Here is a 12,865-nt window from a genome sequence, read left to right as displayed (position 1 = left end):
ATTTTTATATTTAAAAAAATAATAAAACTAGTGATGAGGAGAGATGAAAAGGGGACTAAACATTCTGGCTAATAAACCTTTCAAATGCAGCGGGGTCAGGAAGCAGGGGTGTGAATTTTACACTTCAAACCCAAGACAGGCCAAAAGCAAAGGATGAGAACAAGGAGCAACAGGACTGGCAGCAGGAGACCCCAAACCCAGAATGTGTAATTTACACAGAGAAGGAAAAAACAAGAGGCCATGGAGGAAGAAGCAAAGGATTCTGTACCAAATGAGTGTCTGGGGAAGGTTAAAAATACCCCCCAAAAAAGCTGTTGATGTGGCTGCAGAGTATGTGTAAAAATGCTGGAATTTTCCTGTCCTGGTTAACTACGAAAAGTAGAAAACCAAAGTAGGTCCATCAAATGCCAACTGGGATGATGTGGAAGGGGAATAAACACCTGACACAGAGGATGGAACTTTTGTTGACGCAACAGAAAAACAGCAGGAAGAAACACTGCAATTCATGTAAGTTTTAAAACTTTATTTCAAATACTCATGGTTTCCTTTTATATTATCAATGTGCTAGAAGGTCACACTACTGGCAGAATACAGGCGATTTAAAATATACAATATTCAGACACATTTATATGTAACAGAAATTATGGAATGTATTTACAGACATACAGCATGGGATGAAGCTTTAAAATCCTTTACTCTATTACTTACACGTTTACACTGTTTTCAGAAATAACAAAATTAGATCACTTTGTAGAACATCACAGTATCTATACAAAAGGATTTTCAGATGTCCAAATTCACCTTACAAGTCCTCTGTTTCTAAAACAGTTTTTCAAAGAACCATTTATAGTCATAAAGGGGTAAGAATACCATTTGCCAAACTGTTACTACCAAGAACAGAGGTGCTCTGGTGCTTGTCCCTGATGGACTTTAAGCAGGACACCAGGGGCGGCGCCTTTACAAAAGCCTCTCCTTCAAAGGGGGAACCCCCAGCTGCTCTGCCCCGGCCCCCCAGTGCCATCAGAGGCTCCCGAGTGCCTGAGCGACTCCACCTGGAGTGTGTGACCTTGCAGAGCCTCAGACACTGCTCAGGGCTTGCCAGGTTTGAGGATGGAGTGTGACACCATGGAGATAGTGTAGGAACACCAGCAGCACAGAACACTGAGGTGGATCCCTCCCACATCCTCCAACGCAAATGCCCCAAAGAGGAAAGACAATCTCTGCTTTAACACACAGAATAGAACTTTATACATGTTTTCTTTCAAATATTCTTTTCATGGGATACAACAAAAATTGCACATAACTACACTGAAAAATCCCAACCCATTTTGCAATAGAGAACTGAAGTGGGTTTGGTGTAACACATTAAAGAAACCGTATGATGAAACTTCAGGTTTGGACTTTTGTCCTAAGCATCTGGACAAGATTTAGTGCTTGCCAGCCTGAAAACACAGGATTATGTCAAACTAACACGATTCCCTACACGGAAACTGCCAGAGTGAACGTCGCTCACAATGAAGTACTCAGTTCCAGGGACCCTGTGCCTGCCTGGCCTCCAGCCACAGCCCTTCCCCAGGCCTGGCTCGTGCTGAGCCGTGGCTGTGAGCCACAGGTGGCCATGAGCCCCTCACAGCTGTGACCCACACATAGCAATAGGAAACGGCTCCTTCCTGCAGGCCAGACTCGAGCCCCCACCCATTAAAAACTACTGTTAATTAAATGAAAAAGCTTCCACCAACCTGAATACTGTTAAGTTTCATTTTCCTTAAGTGCTGGAGCAATCACCACACCCTCGAAATTCCAGGAAGGGAATGGTTTTCTTCAAACAGGGATATTTAAATAGCCCATGATGGGTGTGCTGCTAAATGCAACGTGTCCCTGTAACAGTACAGCTGACCTAGTGCTGGAAACCAAGATGAAGCCAGTGCCTCCCTCTCTCTCAAATTACGTGCAGAGACAAACACACCAGGAACACTCTGTCTGTGTCTGAGGTGTTGCCTGCAAGTGGCAGCCCCTTCTCCCCAGCGAACTGCAGCAGACACTTCAGACACGTCTGTGTAACCCTGCAAGAATGGCCAGCGCTGCTCACCAATGGCATTAAGTGAAACAAGAGCTACTTAAGGGGGGCAGAATGCCTGAGTGGAGCTGCTCTTCCAGTGGGTACTGTGAGTTCCGGGCACATCCATGCCCTGCAGGGCTCAGGGCGCTGTGCTTACCCAGCATGAGGAGGTTTCTCTTTGCAGCTGGGGACTTTTAAACACCCTCCAGGTGTTCTCCTTCACGTACAATGTGACCAACCAATGCCAATAAGAAGCAACTGGAATAATTATGTGAAATAGGTGATTCATCAATCACCACAATGGCTCTTGAAAGAAATACATGAAGCAAAACAAAACGGAAACAAAACTGCAAATCAAAAGGGGAAAAATGCAGCTAAGACCTGTCCTTGGCAGCTCCCACAGCAGGTTTACTTCTGCAAAAATGACTTTTAGCTAATTTGTTCACATTTCATCTTCCTTTATCTGCATAAAATCCTCTCGGTGTATTCTCTTTCAAATGTATCCCCAGGTGGAATACGGCTGATGCGTGGAGCTGCTTTCAGAACCCTCATGCACTATGTAGTAGTAGCATAGTGTTCAGGGATGCTTTAAATTGGGCAACACCTGACAAAGGAACTGCATGAGTGGAGAGCTGGATTTTCTGAGGTCTTTTTGTGGGGGAGAGAAAAGTATTGTTAATTGACCTGGTAGTGAGCTTGGCCTTGTCAGGAGGACCAGAGCATAGGGACCCGTCTTTATTTTGCACATCAGCTTTCCAGGAAAACAAAACTTGTCAGCTGCCTCTCCCACTCCTGTACACTGAATTTCCATTTTTAAGTTAAGAAAAAGAGAAATGAAATAATAGCACTTCTGTAAAACATCTCTCTACATAGTAAATTCCAACGAATAAAGGGTTTTACTGAAATAATTGTCAAACCCTTCAGAGCTACATTAGCACAGATGCTGCTCTGGCAACAGCCAGCCCACCTGGGGAAGTTGGGAACTGTGCTCGTGACATGATCCATTCTGTGCCTGCAGGGATGCTTCAGCCCCTCATAAATGTATTACTTGGTACTGGGCTTCTAATGACCAGCAGGGCAGGCTGGCATTGTTCCCATTGCAGGGAAAGGCATGGGATTCTGGTGATCCCACAAAACCACCAGAAGGGGATGTGAGGACAGTGGAGATCTCCCTCCACTGCTGTTGGAAAAGTGCTTAGACATGTTAAAACCCAAACAGAAAGTGAACCCAGCAAGAATGCTGATGGGATTAATCCCATTTGCACAGAGCTGACTTAGTATCTTTTACTAAAGTGTTTCTGGTAGAGAAAACATGCAGTAATTTTTCCATTGGGAAAAAAAAAAAAAAAGTGTTTTATTCCTTCAATTTTCAGTAATGAAGACATGCCAATGCAAGTGACAGCTGTGTGAGGTTTGACCCTGTTATCAAACACTGCAGGTTAAGATTGTGTGATGCAATTTTTAAAATAATAGAAATAACCATTCTTTGGAGGCAAAGAAACACCATTACCCTGTGGGTAAGGAATGAAATTTAATTCCCTGTGTGCCCACTGCAGCAACACCCTTTTTTTACAAATTCCCCTAGGAACTGCTTTACAAACTCTAAACCCATTTCTTCATCCTGCAAGGTCAGTTTCTACAGCTGGCTCCAACAGCCAGCCACTGGAATTCCCTGCCCTCCTCCCAATGAACTCTCATTTTTTTTAAATAAGGGGCAAAAATATTGATAATAAAAAATGTTACTGGAAACTCTTGTGATCTCCAAAAAAAATGGAGAAATGAAGTAAAACATTCCTGTCAGGAATCACGAAAACTCATTTCCTTAGAACAGAGCTCTGTGTGTTTGGATGCACTGCATGGGCAGTAAAGTCTTCAGGTCCTTCTGCTTAGCCAAGGTAACCCAAAAGGTCCCGGAGGTCTTTACACAGCAGACAAGTGGTGAAGTGGCTGCTGCTTTGGGGGTGCCAGCTCCAGGAGCGCCTGGACAGTCACAGCTACCTGTGTCAAACCCTTCTCTTCTAAAATATGCAGAGGCAAACATAATTGCTCCTGAATGGGGAACAAAACAAAGACAAAAACAAAATGGATGAAAACCACTCAACTGAAAAGAAAAAAAATTTAAGCAAAAGGTGACTGAAATATGAAACTTTATGGACAGGCAGCACACACACACAGGGGTAGGACATGAGATTTCTGCTTGTGACAAAGGAACCATGACCTTGACTATTCATGGAAGGTGGCCTTGGGCTAATCTCTGTGTTCTTTTTCTACAAATAAGAATTTGAAAAAGGATTGTGGGAGGAAAGGGGAATAGCAAATTGTCCTCCATCTCTGCCCACGCTGAGATGGCAGCAGTTTATGAAACCAAAACAGATGAATGTGAGGAGGGGGAAGCTTTGCCTCAATATGATCAATGTGCTACAACACAGAGCAGGAGAGGAACCACAGCTTCCTTTCCAAATCACACCTTTTGGAGAGTCCTCCTGGGACAAGCCTGTTCAGCTACAGCGGTGAGGGAAGCCCTGCTGTGGAGCAGGGAATGAGTCACTACCACTCACTCACCTCCCCGAAGTGCCCCCGCTTAGTGGGTGGCCCCCAAAATCATCCTGAGGAATAACAGTAATACGCAAAATGCAAAAAGAGGTTTCAAAGTGTTTATTAATAGTTGTGCTATTCTCAGTCTAAGATGTATTTAAAGCCTCATCCTACAGAAGTCCTTGGCACCTCCTGGCCATCCTCACTCCGCAACAGTCAGGATACATGTCCAACAGTTCTCTGTATCCGCAGAAAACAACCCAAGTGTGTCCTTCCTATAGAGCTACAGAGACTATTTTTCATGTGTTATTTTCATATCAATTGGCATTTCTCCACTCCTTGAGTCTTTACTGATTTTTGAGGTTAAAGAAATCCTTCAACAGTGGCAGCCAACACTCCTCCCGCAAAGCTCCGAGCAGAGAGAAAACAAGTGAGCCCCAACTGCAATTCTCACAGAAAGCCATATGCTCAGGCTAAAATACATTTTTCTTCCAGCAAATGTGTGTTACTTTGAGAAAAGTGTGCTTTTTGAGAAAATACTTGTAAACTTGAGTGAATATGCCTTATCGTTTTTCTTATGTATGCAAACAGATAAGGGGGAAAAGCTTTGGAATGACTCCATACCACACACAGTAATGACAAACAAAATTTAAAAACTGGAAGGCACTGTTAGTGTAAAACCCCTTGCAGCTTTTATCACAGTGTTCATTAGAAGTTAAGAAACACAGGAACTGAGTTCATTTTAGTTCACACCAGTAAGCAGTGCAAAAACAGCTTACTCAAATATAAAACAATCTCCCCCTGTCAAAGGTCCCTTCTTTACTCGGTGATGTTTGGCTTGGACAGAACAGTTTGTGTGACTTGGACAGAAGGCAGCAGTTCTGTTACTTGCTCCTTTGATAAATACTCACTTCATGGTACAAGAGCTTGTGAGACCCACATACACGTAACACATTCTTACTGGTAGTGACCACATTTGCAACTGAACTCCTGTGTACCTTAAACTGTACTTCAGAGGTGTTCCAGGTTATGGCTGGAATGCCAACACCACTTGCACTGGGCTTCTGAGCCATTTACTGCACTTGCAGATTTAACAGAAATTTGTTGAAGACACATTTGGAACAGCCATGTCCTGAACACTTACCTGTCACTGGTCTCTGAGCAGAGCTCCCTGAATCGATCTCCACTCTGAGGAGACACAGTCTGTTACACACATGGGGAGTGCCCTGAAGTTCTGAAGTGTCCCTGAGACATTAAAGCACTAAAGCACCAGGATGCTTTCCCTGGGGAGGGAAAGGCTGTGAAGCTTTATGGAAGACTACCTGAGTTTTGTAAAATAGTGAAGAGTGCTTGTGCAGCCGGGACTTATATTTGTGCAATTGCATGATTACAAGTGTTTCTGAAAATGACAGGGTAAGAGGAAGAAGGGAATAAGCATGGAACAAGCTTGGGTTGGGGTGCCCCAGATCAAGTGGCAACTCAACAAGTTTTTGTAAGTTTTATCCAGAGCACAGTAAAATGCTGTGGCATTCTGTAGCACCTGACAGAATCTTAAAGATTTTTCTTTCTGTGCCAGAAAACTTTTATCTTAAAGCTGTTGAGGATTAATTTCTCTGAAATTTTTCTGCTTGAACTGTTATAAAGTTCAAGAATCTCAGGATTCATTGACAGCTGTTTTAAAAATCCTGTCTCAGAGTAATACAGCAGAGTCTATAAATTTGAGAAATCAAATGCTCTCAGAAGCAGGATAAAGGACTGGGGTAAAAAAAAAATACAGCTAGAAAGTTCTGTGGACAACACTTACCAGACCATGTCTCCTAAGACTGCAAGATCTCATCAAGAACACTGACATTGAAAAAAATACTTCACATTGTTTAACATTTTTCATCAGACAATCCTCAAGCAATTTACCAAAGTGGTTGCAATTCCCATTATACAGATGGGGGAACAGAGGCACAAACTGACACTGCAGTTTTCACTACACCACTGGTCAGCAGACAACAGCATGCACCATGTGTCCTGACCCCAGCCCTTGCTCGAGCCCAGGGACAGCTCCTCCTCCCTTGTAAAGCATTTCATCTGCTCAATGTGACACAGCAAATACAAATGGGAATTGGGTCACGGATGGTGGTGTGGGTGCACCAATGTGTTTGCACATCATACTTGTCACCTCTGTCCCATCCGTGGGAAACAAAGCACTTCATACACACAGTCTTGGCAAAGCCCAGAATCTGTTCCCAAGCACTGGAGTGACAGAGGGAGGAAGCAGCACCACTATCCTTCACTAGAGGAAAAAGACCCAGCGATAGAACATACAGAGCGTTAGCATTAGAGTACAGTAAAACACCACAAAGCCCCAGAGCTGAACGGAAAGGGACACAAGACTGGATTCTTCTGAATCTGTCCCCAGGGAAAGAAGAGTCTCAACTGTTCTTTTAACGCTGAGGTTTAGCTGGAGAATGTCAGAAGGGGAACAAAGATTGTCCTGTCCAGAGTGTGTGAGCAGGAAGGGAAAACAGACAGAAAAAAAAGGTCAGTCAGTTAGCCATAGCAACATCCACAAAGCAGTTATCAGACATCTCAGATACAACCTACACATTCGAGAAGCACATCACAGCTGGTTAATTCTCACATAGAAATCTGCACGACTCCCACTGCAAAGAACTCAATGTCAGTGTTTAGTGTTCAGTGAGGTGCCTGTCACCTCTACAGCTACAACATGTAACTATTCCTTGTTGTTAAAAACAGCAGTTTACACAAGCCTTAGTGAAACCCATTTTTCTCCAGAAGTGAAGAGGTTTCAGGTGTCTGAGATGCTGCTGGCACTGGGTACTCACCAAAGTTCAGCCTCCACAGGTAACTTAATGAAAACAGCAGGACAAGGAATTATTTATGTGTAACCGATGCTTGAATGCAGCATCCTGCAGAAATATCTATTACTAAATTAGTTTAAGACTTCTGTAACTATTCCCATCGTGTTATCTCTTGTCTCCCTTTCCCACAGGTAACTGCTAATAATCAGTGACATCTAGATGCATGGATCAACCTGTTCAGCTGAGGGTTCCCTTTGATCCAAGGGCTTTAAAACCACCAAAGTCCCACAGAAATTGCTGCTCTGCTGTGGTGCCTGTAATTAGCCCTTTCTGAAAGTAGCCTTCCCTTAGAAGGCAAGTATTCCTACATGGATCTATGCTTTCAGAAAGCCTTTTATTTCTGTAATTGGAACTGAAATGAAATAAAAAACCTGCAGGCAACTTTTCAAGAAAAACATACTAGGCCACCCCACCATTCTTACATACAGGTATCTTATGTTCACATCTCAGTAGAGTTGTAATGCAGACATGTGAGAGCAGCTTTGGCATTCAGGAGGGGTATTTTTCTAAGTTTTCCCAGAGAGACCCTCCTTGAACTCTTTCACATTAAAACAAGATATATGAGAAAAATAAGAGGGCCCTTCACAGTAGGGGTAGCAGATGGAGCAGCCTGGGTTTACAGGGGACTTTTTCTTGATTGGCCTTTGTGTTTGTTTGTTTTTAATTGTGGGTCATTCCAGTGATCTGCTTTGTACTGCAATCCCATAAAAATTTTATCTTCATACTTGAGGGAACTATAAATAGGGAAGCTGGGATGGAACTGCACAATTTTGCCCCAGATGAATTTCTATGCAGTTCTGCTGGGATTAAAAGTCCAAAGTTTCTTAGGGGACCAAAGCAGTGCAGGATCTCCCAGCACTAACTTACAATTCCCTAGCCCGTTCCAACACGATTCACCACTGAGCCATGTGAAATTGCCAGGCAGCTCAATAAACAAGTCATCCTAAAATCCCAGTGACTCAAATGTTTGCAAGTGATCTGAAAACACCAGAAAATCCTGCATGACTCAAGAACTGCCTTCAGATGTAGCTGAGAAATGAGTTACGGGGTCTACTTCTCCCTTTCACAATACAAAAGAAACCAGCACCTACAACAGAAACACCAATGCTCAGCAGTGTAAAAATCCAAATCAATTAGTGCACTGGAAGGGAAATTAAGAAAAATATAATGTATTAAAACTATTTGTACTGAGACAGCTGCTGAATAAGACAAAGTGCAAAGGACAGGACAGCATCAAACAGGATAACTGGACCAACAAGACTATTTCATGTGTTTTCACCTCCTAGATCTTACAAGTTTCAAAAGGGGACAAGGAATACCAGAAGACAGACTTCTACCATTGGAACATAGCAAAAGTAGGAACTAAGCAAAGACAGCTACCATCAGAGAAAGGCCAATAATTCTGTGACTTGTTGGTAAGACAGTAAAGACATTCATGTAAGAGAATTATTGTGAAAGACATGAAAAGCTTTGAGATAAAAAAAAAACCATGTGCAAACCATCATCCAGATTTTATCCCACTTTTAAGCTGTCACATATTTAATATTGAGAAAATGTAACTGGTTTTATAGGACCCACCAGTTCTAAAGGCAGACTTGAAGTCCATCAGTTATTCCGAATTTGAGGAACAATAGTTACATGAATCTGTACTAAAATATGAACTCTATATACTACACTCTGATAAACTGTATCTGGCTTCATTTTACTCTGAAAGACCATGCAAGGTAAGTCTGATCTATACTGCAGGACAGTTTGTACCTGACCCTTCTAAACTTTTAATTATTTTGTTTTAATCCAATCTTCCAAAGAATGTTTTATTTTCTGAAGGACCAGATAAAACTGCATCTGAAACATTGTATCAGGATAGCAGAAATACATACCTGAGGCACTCCAATCCTTCTGCAAGCTTCCAAGAAATTCTCCACGTTTCGTCTGCACTTTGCCATTGTAAGTCTAGGCTGCAAAGAAGCAAAGGCATACAGTGTTCTTAACTGGCAAGGTTTTAAAAGATTTTTATTTTTTATTTAAATAAAACTCATAATAAATTTCTTTGCCAAAAACACGGCGCTGACATAAGCTCATCTAATTCAAAGCACACTCTGCTAAAGTTTGCTTTTCTTAGAAAACCATCCCAGTTTTCAAAGCTGTTTTATGAAAAGCTAAGTTATGAATGCTGGATGATTTAAAAAAAAGGACAATTCTAAGCCCTGCAGTATTTATATACACAGTGTTATATAAAACTGGCTAACACTTTTAGTGACTACAGTATGATCATTTTAAAAATGTCTTTTGATGAAATGCACATCCATGGCTTTCATGCTGTGATTTCAGAGCAATTCCATAACATAAAGCAATCTAGAGTCTGTTCTGGATTACTGTAATGCAAAAATATATAAATATCAAACCATATTTCAATTAAAAAAAGAAGAAAAAAAATAAAGGCTAGATGAAACCAAAAAATAATGTCAGAAAACTGGAAGTGAAGCTTGCTTCTTGTCAGCCTCTTGTAGACGTGTTTGATGGAGCTGTTTGAATTGCACTCACTGGCATTTTTTCAAGTGAGGTTTTTTCTGCAGTCAGCTTTCACACCTCTTCAGACATACCACAGCACAGGCTCTGTTTTGCTCTCAAAACTTACTCTCTTCTGGTTCAAGAGACACAAGCTCCCTGCTCCTCTGAACACACACTGGAGCAGCAGGCAGCAGCCTCCATGTGTTCGACACTTCCATAAGTAATGGGGTTTCTTCTGTCCCCTTCATGTGCTGTGTTTCCCCACCAAGGAAGCAGGTTAAAGGCCAGCACTGGCCTCTTTATCCCGAAGGACCAAGTGAGTACAAAGATCACATTGTGCCTGGGGCATGACATGATGCCTCATCTGCTCCTGGAGCACGAGACTCAAGGCTGCCTCCTCCTTGGGATTCACATGACAAAGCCATGATTTAATTCCTAACACAGAACATTCAGCTGCACATCAAACCAGGCCATTGAAAAGATCTCACTGATGCAAGTCTGCTGAGCAGTGGCTCCCTGCCTTTACTTGGAATGGTCCCACAATCTGCCTAAAATGTTGGTGCATCCAGTTCAGTCGTTCTCAAAATAATGGGGCCATCTGCCTGGTCACATCCAGTGCCAGGGATACAGCCACAATGACACACTTGGCAGCCCTGGAAGTGCCAGTTCAAATTCCAATCAACACGAAGACTCACTCCAAAAGAAGGATAAGTGAAGATTTATGTGCATGTTTCAACTTCTACCCCAAGGAACAATCTCCAGTTTTTTTTTTCCTTATTCATACAATTTAAGGGTGCATAACAAGCAATCTGCCTGTCCACATTACTTCCAAGTGGCTGATCCTAAATATTTTCACTGAACTTTCTGACTTCCACAAACACAGACTGGATAAATAATCTGTTGTTATCTCACAGATTTTGACCTTTCTCTAATTCTGTGCTTTCCCTACATAATAGACAGCAATACTTACCTCCTCTAAATAGTCCCCAGACACAGCCACCTTTCTTTCCTGTTATTACAAAGCTATGACTGGATTTGTTTTGTTCCAGGAGATGCTGTTCTCCAAGTAGCTTGAGTGTGTTCTGCTAAAATTCCTAAGCAGAAGAATTTGTTGTGCTGTGAAGTAGATACAGGAATCAACTTGGTCTCTGCCTGTTTCACTGTCTTGTGTAGTGGGATCCTACTTGTTTTAATTCCCTACTACGTCTTCCTGAACTTCTCAGACATTTTGTAAAATATCCTATTTCAGTTTTCATGCTGAACTGTATCTTATTTCACTAGTTTTGAAGTTAACATGCTTAGGGAGCACATGAAAATGTTAATATTTCCTTACAATCTGCCAGAAGTGACACTACAGACCTTTTTTAAACAGCACAGTTTTTTGTCACATACATTTACTGAGGAGAATGCTGAGTTCAGTGTCTGTCTGGATTACAGGACTTTGCAGGATATCACTTTGGACAGCTATAAAGCAGTGTCACTGTTACACACTTACAACAGCAGGTGAGGGCACGTGGATGCTAGGGACAGAGCGGGGCCGCACGTGGTTGGCCAAGTGGCACAGAACGACGCCGTCCGTGAGAGCCGCCCCGAGGTCGCTGGGCAGCGACACCTTCAACCGCGACTCGATGTTCTGTGGGAAACCAACAGGGACACACGTGGGAGCTGAGAGATGCATTCCTCCAGCCGGTTCATTCTGCACAACACTTTGTACGAGGCAGAGTTCCTGCGTTACAACTCTGTCCATCCTCATGGCATTTCCAACCAGCTTTCTGAATAACCCCAAGGAAAGCCCTGCGCATTGCTGTGGCCCAGGGCTGGCCACAGTCTGGGAGCAATTGAGTTCAATGAAGAACAGTTTTCATTGTAGAGCACAGTGAACTAGTACAACCATTATTCAAAAATAATGGAAATCAGGATCTAGGAACAGTATTCCTAACCCTATATATTCTCAGAGAACAGTTCTGCCAAGGGAAGTGAAAATAACTGTGGGTTGGAGGACAACACAGTTAACAAAAGTCAAGACAATATTTTTGCCTTTTAATAAAAACTGAACTATTTGGCATAAGCAGTCCTTTAAAAAGAAGGTAGATAGCATTTGTTTAAGAGAATGAATAAAAATTTAATTCAGGCTTTCAAACTCATTTAAAATGCTGTGTGAATGTCGTCAAGTTGTAATACTGTATCTATATTTTTAAGTATTAAAAAAAGATTTAGGCTTACCTGGGGAGCAGAACAAGAGACAGACTACATAAAAAGCAATCTGAGATAATGTAAGAGAGGGTCTGCAAACACCACCAAGTTTTATCTAAGGTAACCTTTCTCCTTTTAGAGAAAAGAAAATTGTCCTTACATCAACACTTCCCCCACAAAGAGAGGGAATTTTCTCTGTCCATTTGGGATGCTTATGGCTTTTAAGATTAGCTTCAATAAGGAAATTCTTATTTATTGGGAAAATCCAAGCAATTAATCACAGCACCTCACAGAATCCCTTCATGCTCTACAGAAAAGTCTGGGGCAAAGCAGAGCAGAGCACGGCACCTTAATGCCATGCAGCATTTTCAATATTCCTGTTTATTGTCCTTGTGCCTGGGCATGAACCAGGACTGTGGTGGCCCCGGGCAGACAAAAAGCACAAATATAAGAAACATTTGTGTCTCAAATGTTCTGCACTTAACTAAGGATAAGGCAAGAACCAAGAGACCAATCTAGAGCACACAAGGAAACCATGCTGTCAGCACGACTGGCAGCAGTCTCTGCACTCCATCTGCTTTTCTGTCAGCTTTACAGCAAAAAAGAGTTTTAAAAAAGACATTAAAAGGGAACAGTAAAGACAACTCTCCAGAGAGCTCCTTACAAGTGTGAAAGCTGATAAGGAAGAAAGGAA

General features: G+C 42.2%; 1 protein-coding gene across 12 annotated transcripts in view; it reads right to left on the bottom strand.

Annotated features, from left to right (window-relative positions):
• Window positions 1-502: 502 nt before the first annotated feature.
• LRCH3 (leucine rich repeats and calponin homology domain containing 3) overlaps window positions 503-12,865 on the bottom strand; it is a 62,712-nt gene continuing 50,349 nt past the window's right edge. For 10 of the 12 annotated variants that reach the window (XM_032118925.1, XM_032118921.1, XM_032118927.1 and 7 more), the window contains 3 exons: window positions 11,474-11,611; window positions 9,348-9,425; window positions 503-7,079 (listed from right to left, as the gene is read on the bottom strand). In XM_032118925.1, coding sequence (XP_031974816.1) covers window positions 6,879-7,079; window positions 9,348-9,425; window positions 11,474-11,611 — 417 coding nt within the window. In that variant the 3' untranslated portion in view covers window positions 503-6,878. The remainder of the gene's footprint in view (window positions 7,080-9,347; window positions 9,426-11,473; window positions 11,612-12,865) is intronic. The other 2 variants (XM_032118923.1, XM_032118932.1) reach the window with 1 other exon arrangement.

This window comes from Corvus moneduloides, chromosome 10, assembly GCF_009650955.1.
Source record: "Corvus moneduloides isolate bCorMon1 chromosome 10, bCorMon1.pri, whole genome shotgun sequence".
Taxonomy (NCBI): domain Eukaryota; kingdom Metazoa; phylum Chordata; class Aves; order Passeriformes; family Corvidae; genus Corvus; species Corvus moneduloides.
The sequence above is the reverse complement of the archived record's forward strand: the minus strand, read 5'-3'. Positions and strand labels throughout refer to the sequence as shown.